The 25,261-nt window shown below is 41.7% G+C and overlaps 2 protein-coding genes across 4 annotated transcripts in view; both read left to right on the top strand.

Annotated features, from left to right (window-relative positions):
- LOC149316723 (flavin-containing monooxygenase 5-like) overlaps nucleotides 1-5,989 on the top strand; it is a 29,889-nt gene extending 23,900 nt beyond the window's left edge. The window contains exons 7-9 of the mRNA XM_089516115.1: nucleotides 2,808-3,160; nucleotides 4,626-4,698; nucleotides 5,577-5,989. Of these exons, the coding sequence (XP_089372241.1) occupies nucleotides 2,808-3,160; nucleotides 4,626-4,698; nucleotides 5,577-5,916 (766 nt within the window). The 3' untranslated portion in view covers nucleotides 5,917-5,989. The remainder of the gene's footprint in view (nucleotides 1-2,807; nucleotides 3,161-4,625; nucleotides 4,699-5,576) is intronic.
- A 554-nt stretch (nucleotides 5,990-6,543) lies between these two features.
- LOC149316722 (flavin-containing monooxygenase 5-like) overlaps nucleotides 6,544-25,261 on the top strand; it is a 39,130-nt gene continuing 20,412 nt past the window's right edge. For 2 of the 3 annotated variants that reach the window (XM_089516111.1, XM_089516114.1), the window contains exon 1: nucleotides 10,264-10,389. The gene's annotated coding sequence lies outside the window, so the exon portion shown is untranslated. Of the gene's footprint in view, nucleotides 7,149-10,263; nucleotides 10,390-25,261 lie in introns of those variants that run through there. The other variant, XM_089516113.1, reaches the window with a different exon arrangement.

The raw sequence follows: 25,261 nt of genomic DNA, 5'->3' as shown, positions 1-25,261 counted from the left end.
TTTACTTATTATTATTATTGCCAAATCCCAGGATTCTGTAGGATAAAGTCATGGCAATGAAAGTGGTTTCAAAGTGCTTTAATTCTGCAGTGTGGATTCACCCAGAGTTGCTGAGAAACTCCATTTTCCCTCCTGCTCACGTGTGGTTTTGGTTAAACTCAAAAGGACCGGTGAAGTCATGGGAAGAAGTGGAGATAATGTCCTAGTTCCTGTTATTCAAAAGGCCCCAGGACTTTGCTAAACCCCAATGGCTCCACTAAATCACTGTTGGTGCATACAGGTATTTTGTTGTTTACTATCTTCAAGTAACACATAAATAGGAGGAGGAAGCAGAAGGACAGAGGGTGCAAACTGAGGCAAGATTGGGGTGACAGAAGAGGGAGGAGGAAGCAGAAGAATGGAGGGGGCAAATGGAGGCAAGATTGGGGTGACAGAAGAGGGAGGAAGAAGAGGAGGAGGAAGCAGAAGGACAGAGGGGCAAACAGAGGCACGAGTACCAGAATCAAATGGCGCAAGGTTTGTCACTGTCTTCCTCTGAGGATGTGACTTGCCCAAGGTTATCCAGTGGGCTTCTTGGTTGAGTAGGTTGAGTCTGGTCCCCTAGAGTTCCAGTCCAGCACACAAACTCTGGCTATTAGAAATAATAGCTCCCATGAGACAACTTTGTTGGGGCGTAGAACATGCGCTGTGTCCACCATGACCACCTGAAAAAGTTGAACCACGTCGACAGGACGCCAGGGAGAAGGGATCTGAAGAGATGTCTGCAAAGGTATTCAGGCCAAGAAGAAAAATATTCCTTCATCACTGCAAACGGCCTTGAGCTCCCGGCTTGAGAAATAATGACAAGAGCACTTCAAGCCTTCACTCTACACGAGGGCTTTAATAAATAAGTTACATTAATAAATAAGTTACTTTGCCAACCAAACAACCATAACAACAAAAATAGAGAGGCAGTTATTCTAACACCAACTGTCATAACTGACACTCTCACTCTCTCTGAAGGACAGGTGAGAATGACAGTTGACAGTTGCATCAACATTCCAGTGATGCAATGTTTAAATGCTGACACATATAACTGCCATTAGAGCTGTGAATAACTTGCACAACAGCTCCACCTAGTAGCCACATCCATGTCATTTCCTAACAAACTTAATATCAGTTATGCACAGAAGACAGCTCAGTGATGCTTCCCCAACCTAGCTGGCTCTATTTTGAGAGTTGAAGTTAATAAAGTGACTTCACTAGGTTGAATTTATATGCTACTTCTGTAGTATTAATTGCAGCATTCCAACATCATTTTATTTTTATGTTTTAACACTACAGATGTGCATTTGTAAGCCACCTGGGGATATTGATTTTTTTTGGAGTGCTTCAGTTATGTTTTTCTGCTTGGCAGAGCGTTTGCCAAAATATCCAACTCCTTGGCCTGTTAGAGACTGCCAAAATAAAGCTGCTTCGGGTCTCTTTGGAGGTATGCTGTTTAAATGATGCATGGGTCCTAAGAGTCCGGAGGTCGTGCCAAAGCCACACTCCATTCCTAAGCATTGGAGTGCAGCTTTGGTGCAGCTTCCGGATTCTTAGGATGCAGGCATCATTTAAACAGCATACCTCCAAAGAGACCGGAATTGTCTATACCTCTTCCTTGTGCCATTTTGTAAACTTTTAAATGTTTATTTAAAAGTAGGACAAATGGGATTTGTCCTTATCACTACAGAGGTGATGGGAAATGACAGTCCTGATTGCAGTGTCAGCATTAGTTAGGGTGTCATCCGATGGTGTTACCTAGGAAGGCATGTGTTTCTCTCTCCTGTTGCTTTGTCGTTGGGCTCCCTTCTCCTCAGAGTGAAAGCCTGGTGATAGAACAGCCAGGAAGGGCATGTATTGGTTCCCCTGCACCAATAAAAGGGGGAGGGGGCCGAATTGGGTGTCACCCCTCCTCTGGGGTGTCACCTGGTATGGTTTGTACCCCCTGAAGCCCCCCCCCCCCCCAGTGAGTGATTGTTAGGTTTAATTAGAGTGTAACATGCAAGATGGAATGGGGCATTTTGTTTAGAAAGGCCTAACAGATTTAGAACTATAGTACCTGCAATGATCTTCGGTAGATTACTGGAGTATTTACTTGACTCAGTGATGTTCTTCCAGTTCTGCTGTCTTAGTACAGAGAGAGCCACATGCAGCAGTATTCTTCTTATAATTTGTTCTGAGCACCACAATTCAAAAAGGATGTTGACAAATTGGAGCGTGTCCAAAATGGTGAAGGGTCTGTAAACCATGCCTTATGAGGAAGGACTTAGGGAACTGGGTATGTTTAACCTGGAGAAGAGACGATCAAGGGGTGATATGATAGCCCTGTTTGAGTGTTTGAAGGGGGGGGGGTCACATTTAAGATGGGGCAAGCTATAGGAAAAGAGATTCCAGCTCAACATTAGGAGGAACTTCCTGACAGTAAGAGCTGTGAGACAGTGGAACACACTCCCTCGGAGAGTGGTGGAGTCTCTTTCCTTAGAGGTCTTCAAACAGAGGCTGGATGTCCATCTGTCGGGGATGCTTTGATTGTGATTTCCTGCATGGCCGGGGTTGGACTGGATGGCCCTTGTGGTCTCTTCCAACTCTATGATTCTATTCCAGCTTTATGCATTTCCTATAGTGTGCTATGGTGAATGTGACCCTCCTCTAGCTAACCCTAAAGTCTTCCTATTAGCAAAATAGCTATCACAGTCACATTGTAAAGTTAATACCTAAGGCCAAGAAACAAATTCTCCTGCTAGTTCCACTGAATTGTTTTTTAATATTTTTACATTTTTCAGGTTTTTCAGTCAGAATACAACTGTCAATGATGAGTTGCCAAACTGCATCATTTCAGGAAGAGTGCTCATAAAACCAAATGTCACTGAATTTACTGAAACCGCTGCCATTTTTGAAGATGGCTCTAAGGAAGAGAATATAGATTTTGTTGTCTTTGCGACGGGATACTATTTCTCTTTTCCCTTCCTTGGGAACTGTGTGAAAGTCATTGAGAATGATATCTCCCTATATAAATATGTCTTCCCTCCTCATTTGGAAAAACCTACATTGGCTATCATTGGTCTTGTCCAACCATTGGGTGCCATCATGCCCATTGCTGAATTGCAAGCTCGTTGGGCAACACGTGTGTTTAAGGGTGAGAGCCTTTATTTTACTTCTGGGTGCTATTAGTGATGTATTAATAGTATGTTTCCTAGAGTAAACATCATAAGCCATGATAATAAACTGAGGGAAAATAGACTCGGCCTGAATCCAGAGAAAACGGAAGTACTTGTGATAGGCTCCCCCGGTCCAGGGATGGAAATCTGTCCACCTGTCCTGAACGGGGTCACGCTCCCCGTGAAGGACACTGTCCACAGTCTGGGGTTGCTTCTGGACTCGTCGCTTCACTTGACTTCCCAGGTGGATGTGACAGTTAGAGGTGCCTGCTATCAGCTTTGGCTGATACGCCAGCTGCGACCCTACCTGGGCCGGGGGGACCTTGAAACAGTGGTACATGCACTGGTAAACTCTCGACTCGACTTCTGTAATGCGCTCTACATGGGGCAACCCTTGTACCAAACTCGGAAGCTACAGTTGGTTCAGAATATAGCAGCAAGGCTGGTCACTGGTAGCTCCAGGGCCAGCCATATAAGACCTATACTGAAAGATCTACATTGGCTGCCAATTTGCTTCCGGGCTCAATACAAGGTGTTGGTTTTTACCTATAAAGCCCTAAATGGCTTGGGCCCAGAGTACTTGGAGGACCGCCTCTCCCCATATAATCCACCCCGCACTCTCAGGTCGGGCGGGAAACAACTTTTGAGAGTTCCTAATGTGAGGTATGTGGTGTCTGCACATAGGGCTTTCTCTATTTCAGCCCTGCAGATGTGGAACTCTCTGCCTGACGAGCTCCGCTCAGCCCCCTCCCTGGAGTCTTTTAGGAAAAATCTAAAGACTTACCTCTTTCACCAAGCTTTCCCCCACGTTTTCTAACGCCATTCCTCTCCCTTGTGTATTGTATTGTATTGGCTGCAATCGTGTTACTGGTTTTTAACTGGTTTTAATTGAAAATGAATGATGGATTTTTTATATTGTTTGTACTGTACTGTTTTAATTTGGGGAGATTTTTATTTGACTGTGTAACTTTTGTATGTTTTACTATTGTTGTAAACCGCTGTGATCAAAGGAATAGCGGTATACAAATAAAGATTCATTCATTCATTCATTCATAGTTCTAGGGATGGCAGGTATTTCTTTCCTTGCACTAGACATTTTTTGATTGGCTCATCAGTTGTGCTTGTTGGAGATGGAATAGTATGTGATAACCCAGAGCACCTATTGAATTAGAGTATTTATTTTAATTCCTCTTTTCCTACAGATGCCTAGAAATAATAGCTCGCATGAGACAGCTTAATTTCAGTTATGCGCAGAAGACAGCTCAGTGATGCCTCCCCCAACCTAGCAGTGATAAGGGAGATTTTGCTGAAGGAGGATTATTCATAGAATCATAAATGATAGCACAAAGACTTTTTGAGAAAGTCCTTTCTATTAATTTTTCATATGGCTTGATTTTGGTACTGCAAAACATTATCTCTTCACGGTGTCCTCTTTTTTTAAAGGAGATGCTACGCTACCATCAGTAAGTGAGATGATGTCTGAAATTACAATGAAGAAAGCAGAAATGGCTAGAAGGTATGAGGAAAGCGTAATCTGAATTGTTAAAATATGTATCCCCACCTTCCAGTATTACTGTGTTTTCCTATTGTAGTCATATTACAGACTGATGCATTTCTGCACCTAAATTCAAGTGCTAGTTTCGACTTTTAAAGTTAATAAATTGGGGATTAATAATATTTTCCTTTAATAAACTGTGGATTTTAAGGACAATTTGAGACAATTTTGAGAATTACCTGTGCCTCTATATGAGTCTGTCTAGGCTTTAAACATTAGAGCCTTATTCATTACTCTCTCTTCAAGATCCGTCAGACTGGTAAATGCTATTTTTCTTTTAATTAATTGTACAAATAAATAAATAAGCTCTGCAGAACTACAGACCAGACACCCTGACATCAATACAGGAAAGAAATTAAAGCAGGTTATAAAGAAGTCTGTTTGCAAGTATCTTGATGACAATTCAGTGATTAGTAAGAGCCAGCATGAATATATCAAGAAAAAATCCTGCCCAATTAACTTTTTATCTTTTTTTAGTGACGTTAAATAAGTAGTGCCCCCCCTTTTTCCTTGGGGTGAGAGTGCAAAGAAAGAAAGAGAAGCCAATGTATACAATATTAAAATAGGACTTATTGTAAAGGCCGGGATAAAAATTGGGTTTGGATTGACAAAATGATGAATATCATTGGTGTAAGTTTTGTCCTAGGCCCAAAGCTATTAAAAATAAATGAATCTTATTACACTGTAATCTATTTTTAGCTCTGATATTAAATTTTATAAGATTAATTAAATTAGGCGGGAGCAAGAAGATGTTTTTCCAATCCTCTAATGACCTTAAAGTATGTTTTTTTCAATTTTACTCAAATAGCAAGTAAAACTTAACATTACTTTCTCCCCAGGTACGTGAAAAGTCAACGCCACACCATCCAAGTTGACTATATTGAGTACATGGATGAAGTGGCTTCTCTGCTTGGGGTGAAGCCCAACGTTTGGTCTCTATTTCTCACAGACCCCAAGCTGGCCTGGGAAGTTATGTTTGGACCATGCACACCATATCAGTACCGTCTGCAAGGACCAGGGAAATGGGATGAAGCCAGAAAAGCAATCCTGACCCAGCATGACAGGATCTTGAAGCCCTTGAAAACTAGGCCCACTGACGAATCCAATCCCATGGTGCCGCTTTGGTTAAAGTTGATTGGCCTTCTAGTGCTCTTTGCTGCCTTTTTTTACTCGTTTTAAGTGCTTAAGGTCTACATTGCCAAATAGCAAATAGCAAGTGGAAGTAGATAAAATCTATCTTTTGCTTCCTTTTGGTTTCTTCTTTTAATGAATTGATGTCATATATATATATATATATATATATATATATATATATATATATAAAATAAACCAACTCAAAATTTGATTAGAACAGGGGTAGGCAACCTGCGGCCTGCGGGCCGGATGCGGCCCGGCAAGGCCTTGGAACCGGCCCCAGCCCGGTCCTGCTGCCGATTGCCGCCGGAGCCTTTGGCCTCTCGCGTGAGGGGCGTGGGGCCTTTGGCCTATCAGGAGGAGGTGGGCAAGGGGGGGCAAGTGGGGGCAAGGGGGGCAATTGTCTATAGAAGCCTCTGAAACATGCATTTATATTAACATTTTTTAAAAAATCAGCAATTTTTTTTGCGTGGCCTCCATTTTTTTAAAACTTGTCCTCCATTTGAAAATTTTGTCCTACATTTGTCCCAGTTTATTTATTTATTTAATTTTTTTAAAAAAAACTTATTTAATTATTTATTTTTTGGCTTCGGCCCCCCCAGTTGTCTGAGGGACAGCAACCCGGCCCCTAGCTCAAAAAGGTTGCCTACCCCTGGATTAGAATAATATACTTTATAGATCGCAAACACATCTTTGCTTCTGTTACAAATTTGGCAAGGTTTTTTCATATTTCTTTTCTAGCTTTTGTAACCATATTTTTATATTATCAGTCATTACCTGACGTAAGTGGTGGCACAGTAGTTGGGTAAAATGGCTGCAGGGAGATGTCCGTAGAAAGCTGTCTCTGGAGAATGCTGATATGCATGCTCTTGAGCTGCTTGGGAGTCAATAGGGGTGCTTTCCTCTCTTTTATTTAATGTGTGCCACTCCCAAAAGTGCCTTATATGTTATATCACATTAAGTCACCAAAGGCTTCCAGCCATTGTAGTATCAGTGTATGCAGGCATTGTGCTTATCTCTTTTTAATTTTTTTTATTAGTATTATAACCTACATACAACAGTATTTTAAAAAATCTTTTACATAATATTCCACATACAATATATAGTAAATCACATTAATTCTCCATTCTTTACTACCTTAACTAGATTTTATTCATATCAAACCATTTAATATTAATTAAACCAGTAATTTAAAAAACCCACATAAAATTGTTATTAATATCTTCATTCTTTTTACTGTCTTCTTTTCATCATCTACTATTCATAATTCCACAAAGGTATAATACTATTAATTTTATTACTAATTTGTATTTTTATTTTATTTTATTTTTTCTTTTATTATTTTGTTTAAATTTTATATTCAACATATGTAAAAGAGAGATATAACAACAAAGCAAACCTATCACAAACTGTTACATAAACCTACAACCGTTGGACTTCCTAAGCAGTATATATGAAGTTTTCCACTAATAATTTTTAAGTTACTAACTTTTCATAATTATCCTATATATTAACCTAAGAAGATTAAGTTCACTATATCTTAGTTGGGACTGTTAAATATTGTACTCTTGGATCCCCTATCCTCCAAACAATATTTTGAACAAAAATTTAATATAAAGACCCTTTACTTATATCCTTTACCCTCATTCAATTTACTCACACTCCTTTCAGATTGTCTAGTATATTTTTTCATCTATAAACCCTTCACAAAAAATGCTGTCTATATATCCCAATTCCTAACTATATTAACTTTGTCTAGTCCTTTAAAGCTATACATCCATTTCCCCCCCTTCATCTTTGATATAACTGTTATAAAGTTATTTGTCAGCATTCTTTATATGACAGTTATAATTGCTTAAAGTTGTTGAGCAAAAGTTTGTTGAATCTATTATTACTAAATGACTTTTTAGTAGCTTATTTGTGTGATATAAAGTGTAGTGTAAGATGTTAATCTGTATGCATTCTACCTTCTCACCCTATATAATAGCTTTAATGAACAGAACCCGGTGAAGCAGCAAAAAGGGGCATCTGAAACATACTGGTGTGTGTGTGTAAAGGGCAAAAATTAAAAATGGAGGATTTACTGATTCAAGTATTATTCTTGTCTGCAGTTTTTACAGCTGGCATAGTTTAGTGGTTTGAACATTGGACTAAGACTGGGGAACAGAGTTCAAATTCCTGCTTAGCCATGGAAACCCACTGGGGGACCTTGGCCAAGTCAATCTCCTCTGAACAAATCTTGCCAAGAAAACCCCATGAGAAGTTCACCTTAAGATCTCCATAAATTGGAGATGACTTGAAGACACACAACAATGGATTAAAAAAAGAATCTCATACAAACCTTATGAGGTATATGACTTTAATTTCACAAATAAAATAGGATGAGAAGATAGACTGATCCTAGTGGAACCAATCAAAACTCATAGTTCAGCAATGTCTTACCATATTGTAGGCAAAAAGGAAAAAAGATAGGAGTCATGATGGGAAAACACAAGAGGATTAGAAATGGAAAACAACAATATCTGAAATCCTCATATAGTTCTGTGGCTGAAGCAGCTTGACTGCACACTAAATAACTCATCTAGAAAATCCTTGTGGTGACAGATGATTTGGGACCCACTGTCTGCTTCCCAGGTAGTGGTTATAGAGAACAGGGGAAAGATGGTGCTGATCTCCCCACCTCTGTTAGGGAGCTTCTAATTAGGGGAATTTCTAGTTAGCTCAAATTGCCGAGGGAGGAGGGTAACAATGCCCTCGAGAGACCGTGTCCCTTAGTGTATAGCAAAGGACCAAATAATCCCTCAAGAGATGATGCGGAGACAGGCTTCTCCAATTAAAGTTCAAATCTTTATTAAAGGGGGACCACACATATAGCAATAGACACACGTGCGTGTGCACTACAGACTCAATGGAAGGAGGGGAAATGGAAAAGTTTGCGAGGCAGAACTATGGGTGATACTCACTTCCGAGGGCTTCTCCGGGAATAAGGATGGAAATGATGGATGAAACACGGTCGCCGGAATGGGGGGGTTGTGGCTGAGGGAGCTAAAATCAGAGTTCAGTCTGGCGTGGAGCCAAGCTGTATTCTGAAAGTGTCATGGCCAGCAAGAGGTTCTTTTAGGATCAGGGAAGTGTTAAGGATCCCAGAACAAGTGACAAGCAAAAAGGCACAGAGAGACCAACTTTGGTTTTACCCAGTATTCATGTAACATTTATTAAAAGACAAAACATAACAATCATTAAGTATGAAGAGCTCTTTCATTCAATGAAACATTCACACCACATACTCTTACCCACGACCATCCACTGAACAGTGATCAGGTGTTCACAAAGGCTGGATGACGCCCGTTGCCATGGTTCAGGAGTCACAGAGGCAAACCTGAAAAGCCCCCTCTTTATACCCAATTTTTCTCTCTTCTTGGGGAAAACATATTGTTCTTGTTTCCATAGTTTCAAAACACACCATTGCCCTGTTAGCTCCCCATCTCATTTCTGTTCGTTGCAGCTTAGGGAACATTCTGTTTTTGCCAAACTTCACCTGGCCATGTCAGCATTTTCTGATTTCTTGCTTCAGAATCCAACTTCCTCCTCCAGCACTCCTTTGCGCGGCATCCATTTCCTTTGGTTTCAGGGCCATGTTTTAACTGGAACACATTCATTCTTCACAAAAGTAGCACACCTGAGTGGGCTAATCCAAGGGTTCTTATAGGCAAAATCTAGCCTCTGGTGATAAACTTAATTGCTTGGCCAAATCCTGGACAAAGATGTTTGATTGTCCGGACTTTGTTAAGTCAGAGTCAATTTGAGGTCAGAGTGAACTCCACACACTCCAAAATGTTTATAAAAATGTAGTTATGCTAACACCTCCCAAACCTTTAAACAAATAATGACAACTGGCTTTCAGCCAACATATCAGACTCTGACTTTCTTATTGTTGCTGTGTGCCTTGTCATTTCTGATTTATGGCAACCTTATCACAGGGCTTTCTTAGCAAGATTTGTTCAGAGGGGGCTTTGCATTTACCTTCCTCTGAGGTAGAGAGAGTGTGACTTGTCCAAGGTCACCCAGTGGGTTTCCATGGCTGAGTGGGGATTTGCATCTTGGTCTCCAAAACTGTACTCCAATGCTCGAACCACTATATCACTACTGGTTGACAAAACCACACCTCTTTCTCTACCTGTTAGCTTCTTGTGGGGAAAAATGGGCTCTTCCCTTTCAGAAGTGCAGTAGTCACATTAGAAAGTGGGAGGCACTGGCTGTAGGAAGGGAAAGTTTTCCTGGGCTTCAGTCGAAAAGGTTGTATTCTGTCTAGTCGACAAAAGAGCTGTCAAGTGTGTGGGAAGGCCTGATGCCCAATCAGATTTCCGTATTCTCTCCTCCCACCCTCCTCATGTTCACTAACTTTTCTTCCTGTATTATTGTTGTCTTCTTGTTCTGAAGCACTGTGCATCTCCGCTACTGCCCTGCAAGAACTAGGAAGAGGCTGAGAGTTGGAAAAAGGCAAAGACACAAGAGCAGGTGGAGCAAAAAGGACACTTTGTCTGTATTTTGTCTGATTTTGATTGTTGTCATTTTTGAATCCAGTGCAGAGTATTGGAATGTGTGTTTGCTTGGAGAAATGTATCTGTATATGTGTTTTCTAGTTAGAACTTGTATCAGCTTCAATGTCTGTCTGTCTGTCTCTCATTGTGTGTGCAAGTGGGCATGTGTGTGTTTTCTCCATCATTGTTTTGTGGCGGGTGGGAGAGATTTAAATCAGCCTGGAAATAGGGTCATCATGAAAGATAGCTCTTGTTTGAAAACAAAGGTGGTTGTCTGTTGGGGAGTGAGGGGCTGCATTCCCCAGAGCAACACTGGAAAGCTGCATCCCACCCCTACATTTGGACCTAGATGCCCCAGGCACTCTCAGTCAGTCCATGTTTGGCCCTTGCTGGGCCATTTGAGAGCCAGGAGAGGCCTCCCCCCTCTCACAGGAATTGATCTGGAAAAGATTTAAATGTTTACAAAATGAAGGCTTGAGCATTTTTCTTGTGGACGTTTCTGTCTCATGCAGCTTTGCATCGTCTTTGCTCCCTGCCCCCAAAATATGTGCCTATTTTATCTGTAAGGTTGACTGAATTTTTTATACCTCAAACTGGGTTTCTATTCTTTGAGTCTCCAGTCCTTCTATTTTATAGGTGTAACACTATTATATTTGGCTTTTGTTGACTTTAGGATAATGAAGCATATAAAACTATCTCCTGGCTTGTCAATACACCCCCCCCCCCGGTAAAATATGATTTCTGCCAAGCAAGAAAGGAACTTGGCAGATCAGTGGAGACAGAGTTTACAGTGCAGTGCTGCTTTTTAAAATGCACAACAACATTTATTGCTTTTCCTGCTTCCAGCAAAGTTTGGGTTTAAACCTGATCTAGCAGCAGTACGTGAGTGCCAGGACAGGTGAAACCCTTCTCATAGAATCATAGAATTATAGAGTTGGAAGAGACCACAAGGGCCATCTAGTCCAACCCCTGCCATGCAGGAAATCCCAATCAAAGCATCCCCGACAGATGGCCATCCAGCCTCTGCTTAAAGACCTCCAAAGAAGGAGACTCCACTACACTCCGAGGGAGTTTGTTCCACTGTCAAACAGCCCTTACTGTCAGGAAGTTCCTCCTAATGTTGAGGTGGAATCCCTTTTCCTGTAGTTTGCATCCATTGCTTCGGGTCCTAGTCTCTGGAGCAGCAGAAAACAAGCTTGCACCCTCCTCAATATGACATCCCTTCAAATATTTAAACAGGGCTATCATATCACCTCTTAACCTTCTCTTCTCCAGGCTAAACATCCCCAGCTCCCTGAGTCGTTCCTCATAAGGCAAGTTTTCCAGACCTTTCACCATTTTAGTCGCCCTCCTCTGGACAGGCTCCAGTTTCTCAATGTCCTTTTTGAATTGTGATGCCCAGAACTGAACACAATATTCCAGGTGGGGCCTGACCAGAGCAGAATAAAGTGGCACTATGACTTCCCTTGATCTAGACACTATACTTCTATTGATGCAGCCTAAAATCGCATTGGCCTTGTTTGCTGCCGCATCACATTGTTGACTCATGTTCAATTTATGGTGTACTTGGACTCCTAGATCCCTTTCACACGTAGTTTCATTCAGCCAGGTGTCCCCCATCGTATATCTGTGCTTTTCGTTTTTCCGCCCTAAGTGCAGTACCTTACATTTCTCCGTGTTGAATTTCATTTTGTTAGCTATGGCCCAGTTTTCTAGTCTGTTCAGGTCATTTTGAATCTTGATCCTGTCCTCTGGGGTCTTTGCTACTCCTTGTAATTTGGTGTCATCTGCAAATTTGATAAGTATGCTCTCAATTTTGTCCTCCAAGTCATTGATAAAGATGTTGAATAGCACTGGGCCCAGGACAGAGCCCTGTGGGACCCCACTGGTCACTTCTCTCCAGGATGAAAAAGAGCCATTGTTGAGCACCCTTTGGCTTCGGTCAGTCAACCAATTACAAATCCATGTAACAGTTACATTGTCTAGCCCACTTTTTACAAGCTTTTTTGCAAGAATGTCATGGGGAACTTTGTCAAAGGCCTTACTGAAATCAAGATATACTATATCCACAGCATTCCCTTCATCTAACAATTTGGTAATTTTATCAAAGAAAGTTTGATGGTTTGTCTGGCATGACTTCTTTCTCTGAAACCCGTGTAGACTTTCTGTGATTATGGAATTGCTTTCTAGATGTTCACAGACTTTTTGTTTAATTATCTGCTCTAGAATCTTTCCTGGTATTGATGTCAGACTAACTGGACGATAATTGTTGGGATCCTCTTTCTTCCCCCTTTTGAAGATGGGGACAACGTTTGCCCTCCTCCAGTCTGCTGGGACTTCTCCTGTTCTCCAGGAGTTTTCAAAGATTATTGCCAATGGCTCCGATATTACATTTGCCAGTTCTTTTAATACCCTTGGATGTAGTTCATCTGGTCCTGGAGACCTATATTCGTTTAGGTTGAACAGGTATTCCTGTACTATCTCTTTACTTATTCTGTGCTGAAATTCCTCTTTTCTGTCCTCTGCTCCATTATCGTCAGGTTGAGCACCCTTTGTCTTTTCTGAGAAGACTGAGGCAAAGAAAGTGTTGAGTAATTCTGCCTTTTCTCTGTCCCCTGTTAGTATTTTGCCATCTTCTCCACGCAGTGGCCCTACCGTTTCCTTCTTCTTCCTTTTGCTGCGGACATGTCCAAAAAACCCCTTTTTGTTGTTCTTAACCTCTCTAGCAAGCCTGAGTTCATTCTGTGCTTTGGCTTTTCTGACTTTACCCCTACACAGGTTTGCTATTTGTTTGAATTCCTCTTTGGTGATTTCCCCATTTTTCCATTTCTTATACATGTCCCTTTTTAATCTTAGCTCAGTTGAAAGTTCATTAGTCATCCATCCTGGTTTCTTGAGACATCTCCCATTTTTCTTCCTCATTGGAACTGTTTGAAATTGTGCCTTCAGAATCTCCCTTTTAAGAAACTCCCATCCATCTTGAGCTCCCTTCTCTTTTACTATTGTTGACCATGGGATCACACCCAGTATTTCTTTAAGTTTACTAAAATCGGCTTTCCTAAAGTCTAGAATGCGTGTCTGACTCTGCCTGGCTTCTCCTTTCCATTGTATAACAAACTCCAGGAGAACATGGTCACTTCCACCTACGGATCCCACCACTTGCACCCCATTAACCAAGTCATCCTTGTTGGTTAGGATCAGATCTAGAATAGTTGAACCCCTTGTTGCCTCTTCCACCTTTTGGACCATGAAATAGTCTTCCAGGCAAGTGAGGAATTTACTAGACCTTGAGGATTTTGCTGAGTTTGACTTACAGCAAATATCAGGATAGTTGAAGTCGCCCATCACTACTACATCTCTCCTTTCTGAGTGTGTGGTTATCTGTTCTAGAAAGACATCATCCAATTCCTCAGTCTGACTTGGGAGTCTGTAGTAGACGCCCACCATAACATCCTTGTTGTTTCCCTGCCCTTTAATTTTTATCCAGATGCTCTCCACCTGGCTTCCAGGATTGATGTCCTGAATCTCTTCACTGATGTAAATATCCCTTACATATAAGGCAATTCCTCCTCCTTTCCTGTTTGGCCTATTTCTCTTAAAAAGGTTATACCCCTCTATTTCTACATTCCAATTATGAGACTCATCCCACCAGGTTTCAGTGATGCCTATTATACACAAATTGTCACAACATAAGCTTTGATAGGTTACAGGGTTTCCACTATTTTCTGCAAGGCTTACTTTTCTTTTTAATGCACTCTACATGGAGCTGCCATTGGAAGCTGAAGCTGCAAAATGCAGCAAGCAGCTGGACTGCTGACCAGACCATTCAGACTATCAGGCATTGGTCTTGAAGGAATTGCTCTGGCTACCAACATGCTTCTGATCCAAATTCAAGGTGCTGGTAAGGACATTCAAAGTCCTAAAGAGCTTAGGATCTCTGTACTTGAAGGAACACCTCTCCCTATCTACACCAGCCTGAGATTTCAGATCTCTTGGAGGGGTCCTCCTCTTTGTCTGACCAGTCAAGGCTATATCCTTTGGGAGGACAATGGGAGACAGCCTTCTCTGCTGTGGCACCCCAGTTATGGAATGCCCTTGCCGTAGAAGGCTGATTGGTGCCAGTCTCTAAATAAATAAAGACATTATTGGTGTAGGCAACTGTAGCTTCCCCATTCCCACCCCTAGCTTGCTAAGAAATTATTGCGTCTCTAAAAATATTATTGCCAATTGACATTTGACAAGAAATCAAATCCATTTGCTCTGAATGCTATATTTTTTTATTTGATGGAAATACAGGTAAAGTCCTGCCACTGTAACAATCACAAAGAAGTGTGTGTGTGTGTGTGTTTGCTTTTTAGAGGAGAACTATGGGCTGCAAAACTGAGGTAAAAGGACATTATAGATTAAGTGAATATTTATTCACCCTTTTCAATGATATTCACACCATTTACCTGTCATGGGGGGAAAACTGCAAATGGGGTTGAGTTACATACAGTTAGCCCGTCTTATATGCGGATTTGCCATCTGCAGATGGCAAACCTGGAAATTATCCCCAGGCCCTTGATATATGTGGGGGATCTGATCTGATTCCCCTGCGTATACCAAAATCCACGTATGTTCAAGTCTCATTGTCCCCAATGGTGGTGCACATGCACGCGCGCCGCCATAGGGGACAAAAGTCCCTCTTCTCCCCTCCTCTTTCCCTCCCTCCCTCCCTCCCTCCCTCCCTTCCTTCCTCTCTCCCTCCCTCCCTCCCTCCCTGCTTACCTGCTCGGTCGGCGCCGCCACCTCTGGCTCCTCGTCGCCACTGCACTTGTGTTGGAGGCCAAGAGACCTCCAGGCTGCCAGTCGGCCCTTTGATGGTGGTGGTGGCGGCGGCGGCAAGGAGGACGAAGCTTAGCCTTGGCCTCCACTGCCTCGTCCTCTTCGCCGTCGCTGCCGCTGCCGCTGCCACAGAACAGCCAGGTGGCGGCCTGCAGGCCTCTTGGCCTCCAACACCACCACCTGGCCTTTCCCGCAGTGGCAGCAGCGACAAATAGCCAGAGTCCTGCCAGTGGCAACCAAGCAGGTAAACAGGGAGGGAGGGAAACAGGAGGGGAGGAGAGGGAGTTTTGTCACCAATGGCGGCACGCATGCATGTGCACCACCATTGGGGACAATGAGACTTGAACATACGTGGATTTTGGTATACGCAGGGGAATCAGATCAGATCCCCCACATATATCAAGGGCCCACTATATATATTGAAGCCAGTATGGCATAGTGGTTTGAATGGTTCCCCATGACATTCTTGGAAACAAGCTTGTAAAATGTGGGTTAGACAAGGCAACTGTTAGATGGATTTGTAATTAGTTTCCCGGCTGAACAGAAAGGGTGCTCAAAAATGGTTCCATTTCATCCTGGAAAGAAGTGACCAGTGGGGTGTCATAGGATTCTGTCTGGGGTCCAGTGCTATTCAACATCTTTATCAATGATTTGGATGACAGGTGGCATACTTATCAAGGGCCATCCAGTCCAGCCCCCTGCCATGCAGGAAGTCTCAAACAAAGCATCGCCAACAGATGGCCATCCAACCTATTTAAAGACCTTTAAGGAAGGAGACTTCACTACACACAGAGAAAGTGTGTTCCACTGTCAAACAGCCCTTACTGTCAGGAAGTTCCTCATAATCTTGAGGTGGAAGCTCTTTCCCTGTAGCTTGCATCCATTGTTCCAGGTTCTGTTCTCTGGAGCAGCACAAAAGAAGCTTGCTCCCTCCTCAATATGACATCCCTTCAAATATTTAAACAGGAAAAAAAGTTTTCGTAGGGATAAATGTATAAAGAGAGAACAGTAGGGGACCCAAAACACAGCCCTGGGGAACTCCCAACAGATAAGGGGACAGAGGATGAAGTATGACTACCCATGATCACTGCAAAAGATCTATCTGACAAGTAAGATTTAAACCAATCGAGAACAGAGTCCGAGAACCCGAGGTCAGACAGTATATCAACTAGAAGACAGTGATCCACAGTGTCAAAGGCTGCAGACAAATCAAGAAGAATGAGAACAGAGTGCTGCGGGCAGAAACCAGACTGAAAGGGATCTAGAATGGAGTTGGCTTCGAGAAACTCAAGACAGCAAGAATAAACGACCCGTTCCAAAATCTTAGAAAGAAAAGGAAGAAGAGAAATCGGATGATAGCTGGACAAAGAAGAGGGGTCAAGAGAAGATTTTTTCAGAATTTTCATTTCGAGAGCATGTTTAAAGTCCGAAGGGAAGAAGCCCGTAGAGAGAGAGAGCAAGATATTAAAGATATAAAGACGCGAGGGGAGGAAAGAAGTGGCTATAGAGATTAGAAGGTGAGAGGGAATTGGATCAAGAGAACAGGTTGCAGGTTTGGAAGAGCTCAGCAGTGTAGAGAGTTCGTCCAAAGAAACAGGAGGAAACACAGAGAGATTTTTAGTTGAAGGTGCCAGAAGATTAGTGATAGAAGATAAGTCAGGAAGAACTATCTCGAATAGTAGTGGTCTTAGTGATGAAATAGTTGGTGAAATTGGTAGGGGGAAATAATGAAGAGACAGGGGGAGAGGAAGGTTTTAGCAAAGTGTTGAAGCAGGAGAACAAAATCTGTGAGTACCTCTCGTTGGTGCAGATAAATGATTTATAATAATTCTGTTTTGCCATAGACAAGGCGCGTGAGAAGGACAAATTTATAATGAATAAAATTGGCCCACTCCCTGGACTTTTTCCAGAGACGTTCGGCCGCTCGAGAGCAGGACCGGAGGAACCTAACAATGGGAGTAAGTCAGGGCTTGAGGCCTATTCGTAAAAGAATACACGCGTTCAGATACAGGGGCAAAGCTGTCAAGAGTTGAAGAAAGAGTAGAGTTAAATAAAGAATAGTTGAGTCAGCAGAGTCCCCAAGAGATAATAATAATAATAATAATAATAATAATAATAATAATAATAAAATTTTATTTCTATACCGCTATTCCAGCGATCACAGCGGTGTACATCAAAGAGTAAGACAACTGAAACATTAGCATGAAATAATATAAAGTTAATAATTAAGAACAGTAAAAACTAACAACACCCTATACAAGTGGCTGTGTAGAATGGAATACACAAAAACATTGCCACAGGGAAGAGAATGACCACAAGGCTCACGGGGGGAAAGCCTGGCGGAACAAAAAAGTCTTCAAGTTCTTCTTGAAAGCATCGAGGGAGGTGGAAGTACGGAGTTCATTGGGGAGGGAGTTCCAGAGCTGAGGGGCTGAAATAGAGAAAGCCCTCTGAGCTGATACATATCGAGCGTCTGGAACTCTTAAAAGATGTCTTTCACCCGACCTGAGAGTGCGGGGCGGATTGTATGGGTAGAGGCGGTCCTCCAAGTACCCTGGGCTTAGCTAGAGAAGAGAGAGATGAATCCAAGGACTGAGATGGTCACAAATTAAGAGACTGAAGTTCATGTGAATAGCATTGAACAATATGATGAGGAGGTGGGATATAAGTAACAGTAAAATAAATTAAATGATGATACTATACTTCTATTAATGCAGCCCAAAATTGCATTGGTCTTTTTAGCTGCCTCATCACACTGTTGACTCATGTTCAACTTGTGGTCTACTTGGACTCCTAGATCCCTTTTACATGTAGTATCCTTAAGCCAGGTGTCCCCCATCCTGAATCTAAGCATTTCGTTTTTCTGCCCTAAGTGCAGTACCTTACATTTTTCTGGGTTGAATATCATTTTCTTAGCTTTGCCCCAGCTTTCCAGTTTATTCAGGTCATTTTGAATTTTGACCCTGTCCTCTGGGGTGTTAGCTACTCCTCCTAATTTGGTGTCATGAATTCCATATACACACATATAAACTATAACATTGGGATATTTTGCGTAGTTTTCTGCTTGCACTGCTCATTTGCTTTACAATAATCTGCTCTCTTCCAATGAGGTGTGTAAGGCCCTTGTTGGGTGATTTCTACGATGGATGGTAAGGGGAGCACATAGCTTTTATATGCTAGAACACTAAGATATTTGAAACACTGTATCTTTAAACAGCAGCCATGGTCTCAAGAACCAACAGTGAAGAAAGAAACAAGAGAGATCTCTCATGGGCCAATTTCCTATTGCAAAGCAAGTGAGCAGTGCAAACAGATATCAACACAAAGTATCACAATGTTATAGTTTATATATGTGCATATGGAATTCATAGATGTAATTGGATGTTATGGAGCATTAATCCAGCACATTGCTGACCATGGCAATTCTGTCAAGATATGGCCGCTCCCCTTACAACCGCATCACTGGATTATCACTCCAGACATAAATAATATCCAGCCTCTGTTCCAAAGGAGGAGATCCTAAACAAACCTAGAAAGATTCCTTTAGATTATGATCTCACCAGATATATCTCATATGGGGCAAGGGACCACTTGTCAAACCACCGATGCACAGAGATTGGAAAGTAGCTTGTCAAAATAATTCATTCTCATTACAGTGTTTGAGTGATTGGAAAACATTATTTATTACCCCAGTAGAGTAACCTCACTTGTATTAATTCAGTTATTTTTAAATGTGTCTTTCTTTCACCCTTGCTCTCCTCCATCCCAAGGGAGGTGGTGTAGTGGTTTCAGTGTAGGACTAGGACTCCAGGAAACCAGGGTTCTCATTCCCATGCAGCCATGGAAAACCCCTGGGGGACCTTGGATGAGTCACACTCTCTCAGCCTCAGAGGAACTCAGTTCCTCATTTTTTCTTCTTTTCTTGGAAACTCAACGAAGAGCAACAGCTAGTGGCTAAGGTGCCACTCCTTTTGGCAGCAGTACTCTAAAACAGTGTCCCACCTTGAAAAGGTTTGTTAAAAACAAATATCTCTACTTTAATGCAAAGTTCATTAAAGTTTAATTTCTTTTGAAAACAACCTCTGGACAAGGTTGCCACAAACTTTCTCTGTGTTTGTGTTTCTGACCTAAGATCAACCCTCATAGTTGATATGGGCAGCTATCCAAACAGATAACCATGTTAGAGCATAGAGTTTTACCTCTGCCCCATTCATGCACAAACACACACACAAAGACATAGAAGGATTCTTGGCATGCAAAATATATTAAAACATTAGTTTTCAGCACAGCCTCACGCTCAAAATGAGTCCAATGTAGTAGGTATTTTATTCCATTTTACCTACATTTACCTTATTTAAGCTTGTTTGTCAAACCTGTCCTCCACTTTTGTCCTTTTAACTACTCTTTTATAACTCTTCTAAGGCACTTGTCACCACTTCCACATTATGCAGTTCTGTTTTTCCCACACTCTCTGCCCCCATTAGCTTCACTACATGCATCTAACGATGTGAACTGTTTCCATGAAATCTTATGCCAGAAATTATATCTTCCCATTTAGTGGAGATTAAATGGGAAATTATTTTAAGGGTTCCTGCAGGATAAAAAAAGTTTGAGAAAAGCTGAACAAGAGGGTGCAGGTGAGACCCAAAGGCAGATGCTACCTGATCCCACACCTTCTATCCATGAAGGGAAGGAAACAGGAGTGTGCTTGCCTCATCTCCCTTCACACACTAAAGGCCACTTGGCGAGACTCAGGACTGCGGCATGACGTACTCACTATCTAGTGAAATAGCCTGTCCCTTATTAATTGAAAAGCTAATGTGTTTGATTAAAAACATGAGTGTCCTGCAACAGGTAATGAAGAACTCACAGTTCAGAAACTGCGTGGTGTGAAATAACAGCAGTGCGTGTTGTGCCATTTGATGTATTTATTATTAGGAGCATATAAACCTAGCACAGTTTATATTGCTCTTCATACACAGGGATGTGCCCTACAGGCATCAGAGGGCAAAGAAGCACCTTCTGGGTAGCCTGGAAAGGAGAAAGGGAAAGGGAAGGGAAAGAAAGGGAAGGGAAAAGGGAAGGGCAGGGGGAAAGGAAGGAAGGAAAGGGAAAGAAAGGGAAAGGATAGAAAGGATGAGAACAGATGGGAAGGAAAAGGAAGGGAAGAGAAAGGAAGGGAAGAAAAGGGTAGGAAAGGGGAAAAGGAAGGGAAGGGGAGGGGAGGAGAGGGAAAGGGAAGGGAAAGGAAAAGGGAAGGAGGAAGGAAGGGAAGGAAAGGAAGGAATGGGAAGTAATGAAATAAAAGGAAGGGAAAGGGAAGGCAACTAGAAACTCAGAGGAACCTTAAGAGGATACCTCCTCTCCCAAATCACCAGGGTCCCCCCACCTGCCCTGAGGATCCTTCCAACTGTAGGCTCCCATGAGACCTGGCAGGGCACTGGGTCTCCTCTTTCTCTTTGAGTCGCGTGGCCAGGTGACAGACAGGCGGCGCGGGGTCTTCCCGGGAGTGCACCAGCAAAGTCTGTCCCTCAGGAAGGGCGAAGGGGCACCATAACAGCAGCACTCCCTCCACCACACACAGAGAGAAAGAGAGAGGCACCCTGCTCTCCCGCTCCCGCCTTCTCCTGGCCCCCTCCCACCATCTCTCTCTCTCTCTCTATGCCGTCCCTAAATTTTGCTGCCCTAGGCAGCTTCCTAGCTTGCCTACATGGACAAGCCGGCCCTGCTGTAAAGTGTAACGGCAACCAGATATGACATCAAAAATTACTGGGTATAATGGAAGAGAGATGGTAGTTCACTCATCTCCACTTCACATCGCTAGTTATTCTCCCTCAACTGGCAGAATAATCATGCTAAATACTAGCCACACAGCGAAGTGATACAGAAGGGAAGAATCATGGGGAAATAGTTATTCACTGTTTATTATAGCACTCCTTATACATTAATATTTATTCATAGCACATGAATTGCAGTTTGATATCTCCCTTTTAATTTTTAATTTTTTATTAGATTAAAAACAATAACAATGCAATACAATATGTAAACAAATACCAAAACATAATATACATAAAATTGACATTAAAAAAGTACAAGACTACAATAACTCTGACTTCCTAGGAGAAACATTGTGACCTTATTATGCCAAGATATAAACATTAATACAAATATATTTAACGATGCATTCCCCACTTGCCGTGTTATCATTACGTTTTTTCAATATGTTTCACATGCGCATTAAATGTATTTACAATGCTTTCTTTCTCATGGCAGATGCAATATTCGGAGTCCATGCATATCTTTTCTCTGGTAAAGTTAAAGCGAATAATGCTTTTCTACAACATTTTGTAAGAAGAGCATTAATGAAAGCTTGGTAAAAGTTTAAACCAATGATTTATCGGAAGCTACCGTTATGGGTCTCTGTAAATGAAGCTTTTCATAAAAATGATGAAATAAAAACAGGAAAATTGGTTACTTATAAAGAAATATTAACGTATGATAAGGAAACCAATAAGTTGAGCTTAAAATCACAGGAAGATTTGGAGAGAGAAGGTTATTGCTTTAATTGGTTTCTGTATCGTCAATTTAAGGAAAGATTTATACAAGATACAAAAAATATTGGTATAGCCCAGGAATTTGATAAAATCATTTTTGCAGAAAACCTTAGAAAAATCTCTATATTTTATTTATTTATTTTCTAAAATTGGAAATGCATGAAGAATATGTTAAGCCTTCTATGATAAAATGGGTTCAAGATCTAAATGAGACTTTACCTTTGGAGCAATGGGAAAGAACTTGGTGTAAGAGACTAAATAATAATAATAATAATAATAATAATAATAATAATATAATAAAAGTTTAATTTATATCCCGCTTTTTGTTTCCACAATCAAAGTGGCGTACAACCTTTAAAAATGCAATATATACAATCCCCCCCCCTTAAAAAAGGATTAAACAATTCCATCCATTAAAATTACAGACAATAAAAATCTAAAAACAATACTACAATAATAAAATAATGGTGGGCAGAGTCTTCACTTGTATATGACTGTGGGGGGAGCGTTACATGGCCGCGATGTATTCCAGGAAGGCCTGCCAGAAGAGATCCGTCTTGACAGCTTTCTTATACAGTATATATTGATGTAAAAGAAAATTATCATAAGATGCAAAACAGATGGTATTTGACACCCTTGAAACTTGCTAGAATCTATAAGAACCAAAAATCAGATTGCTGGAAATGTGGGAAAGCCCCAGGCTCATTTATACATATGTGGTGGTATTGTGATTGTGTTAAAAAATACTGGACACAAATCCATAAGAAAATGCAACAGATATTAAATTGGCAAGTTAAGTTTGATACAAAATTATTTTTATTGTGTAAGATTTTAGATACTAAAACAGAGGAAAGATTTGGAAAATTGTTGTTCTATATCAGGGGTCGGCAAGCTACGGCCCACGGGCCGGATACGGCCCGACAAGGCCTTGGGACCGGCCCCAGCCGGGTCCTGCCACAGATTGCCGCCCCCGCCGCAGCTTCCGCACTGCTCCGGGCGCCATTTTGAGTTCGGCCCCCCAGTTGCCTGAGGGACAGCAACCCGGCCCCCTGGCTCAAAAAGGTTGCCTACCCCTGTTCTATATGATTTCTGCCACCCAGATGGTTTATGCTTCTCAGTGGAAGGGAGCTGAATTGCCCACTTGGAAAGAATGGTTGATGAAACTATTGGACTTTATGGAAATGGATAAATTCACCTGTTATGTTAAAGGACTCAATTGGGAGAAGATAAAGAATGCATGGAAACCTTTAATCACTTTTGTTAAAAAGGAAGATATATCATTCAACTTTTATTGGTAAAATTTGAATTGTTGAAGCTAGAATGAAACCGAACAAGGATTGGTAAAGCTGAAACACAAAATATAATTGAGAAAGATATCTCCCTTTTAAAAAGGACTCTGCAAATTGTCAAAATTGAATTACTAGGACTGTCATAAGATTAACAAAAATATTTAAATTTATATCTCGCCTTTCCTTCAGCAAGTTGAAGGCGGCATAAATGATCTTCTTCCTTTCCTTGCCCACTTCATTCTCCCACCAATCTGTGCCATAGATCAGGTGGAAAAAGGAGGGCACCCAGTGCTCAATGAAGACTTGAACCTGAATCTCTAATGTGCCAATAGAGCACTCCAAGCCTGTGCTTCTCAGGCTATCTGTTGTGGAGGACTGGTAATCCCCCCCGCCCCCAGTGTGCCAGAGGCCAGTATCATATCTGTGCCCATTGGCTACAATTCATTTTTTCTTCTTTTCTTTGAAACACAACGAAGAGCAACAGCTAGTGGCTCAGATATCACCCCTTAGGGCAGCAGTACTCTAAAACAATAAGTCCCACCTTGAAAAAAAATTAAAAACAAATATCTCTACTTTAATGCAAAGTTCACTAAAGTTTAATTTCTTTTGAAAATAACCTCTGAACAAGGTTGCAATACACAATGATCTTGCACTTTCTCTGTGTTTGTGCTTCTGGCCTAAAATCAACCCTTATAGTTGACATGGGCAGCTATCCAGCAGATTACTCTACAGAAATGTTTGTCCATATTTTTGTGTACATTTTTCAAGCTGTATACCATGGCAGAATTCTGTACCAGCTTATACTTACCTAAGGACTTAACTAAGGACTTTATCACATGACAGTATAAATTGCAATTGGAGCAGGACAATCACTTATTTGGCTGGGGTTTATCACATGACATCAACCCTCTTCTGTTATCCTCTAGCTGTTTGGAAAGCATTTCCTTTCGTTAATGCAAAAATTCCACTAAATACTTACCTTCCTGTGACTGTTGTGCTGCCATTTGCAGTATATAATTCAATTTCACAGTAATGCTGATATTGGGTGGTCAGTGGGCAGACTTCAGGTGTGTCTTAAATGCCCTTTGCTTACCAATGGGAAGACTTTACTAACTGCCCCATCTACTTTTGCGGCCAAATAGCCCAGTTCCAGAGTCTCTCTCTCTCTCTCTCTCTCTCTCTCTCTCTCTCTCTCACACACACACACACCTGGAAATGTAAGTGGATGGTTTAAAAATCATTTATTTAATTACCCCTGTTCTTCTGTTCTTGTTGCTAAGCTTCAGACTGAAGGAGTGCTGTAAAGCCGCAGGGGGGAAGGAAAAGCCGGCTTTTTGCTGGGTCAAAAAGAAGTGGCATTTTGCCACTTCTTTTGGGGCCAGCAAAAAGCCAGATTGGTGCCATGGTGTGTGGCTGCCAAGGCCATAACCTGGCTCTCTCAGGTGGCTTCAAGTCACCCCTTCAGAAGGTCTGTTTCTCCCTAAGTAGTGATCATGAATACAAAACAGTTACCAGCCATATCTGTGAGGGAGAAAGTGAACTAGTCTGCAAATGACCAGAGTATAGCTGAATGATGTTTATATCAGGTTATGGTAGGTCAGGTCATGAGATGTTACTTAGGAGTTTATCAAACTGGGAAAAAAGATGGGAGCATTGCATGATTTGGCAAAGATTATCATGCGACGTCGCAAATATCCTGCTATTATCCTGTGAATAAAGAGGAACTGTAGTGCCGCTTTTAATTCATGGAAAATCTGTGCAATATTGACAGAAGCATCACACGAAGCTCCTGTCTTTTCCCCAGTATGATAACCTCCAGAATTACCGTTAAGCACTCTGGTCCTGGAAATGCCATGGATATGGCCACTGGGGGAACTAGGACAAAGGTGACAGAGTCACTATAGTTCAAGTGCAGCCATCATGAGTCAGTATTTGAAGATCTCTGAGTCATAGGAAGATGATAAAACAGGCACAGGAGGTGAAACCAGCAGGCTTTAATTGTGCAAAGTCATAGCTGTCACATGACGGGAAACAGAGTGACATCCCAGAAGTGGGAAGGGCTCAAGATAGATGAGGGAAAACCTATATAAGGGAGAGGGATGAATTCTCCATGTGGTTGTTGGTTGTGGTTGGTAGTTGGAGTAGTTTGCTAGTCTGTATAGTTTCGTAAATGCTCTGAGTT

This window comes from Sceloporus occidentalis, unplaced genomic scaffold (assembly GCF_023333645.1).
Source record: "Sceloporus occidentalis isolate IW3139 unplaced genomic scaffold, rSceOcc1.0.p SCAF_3, whole genome shotgun sequence".
NCBI lineage: Eukaryota > Metazoa > Chordata > Lepidosauria > Squamata > Phrynosomatidae > Sceloporus > Sceloporus occidentalis.
This window is presented reverse-complemented; position numbering and strand designations above follow the sequence as displayed.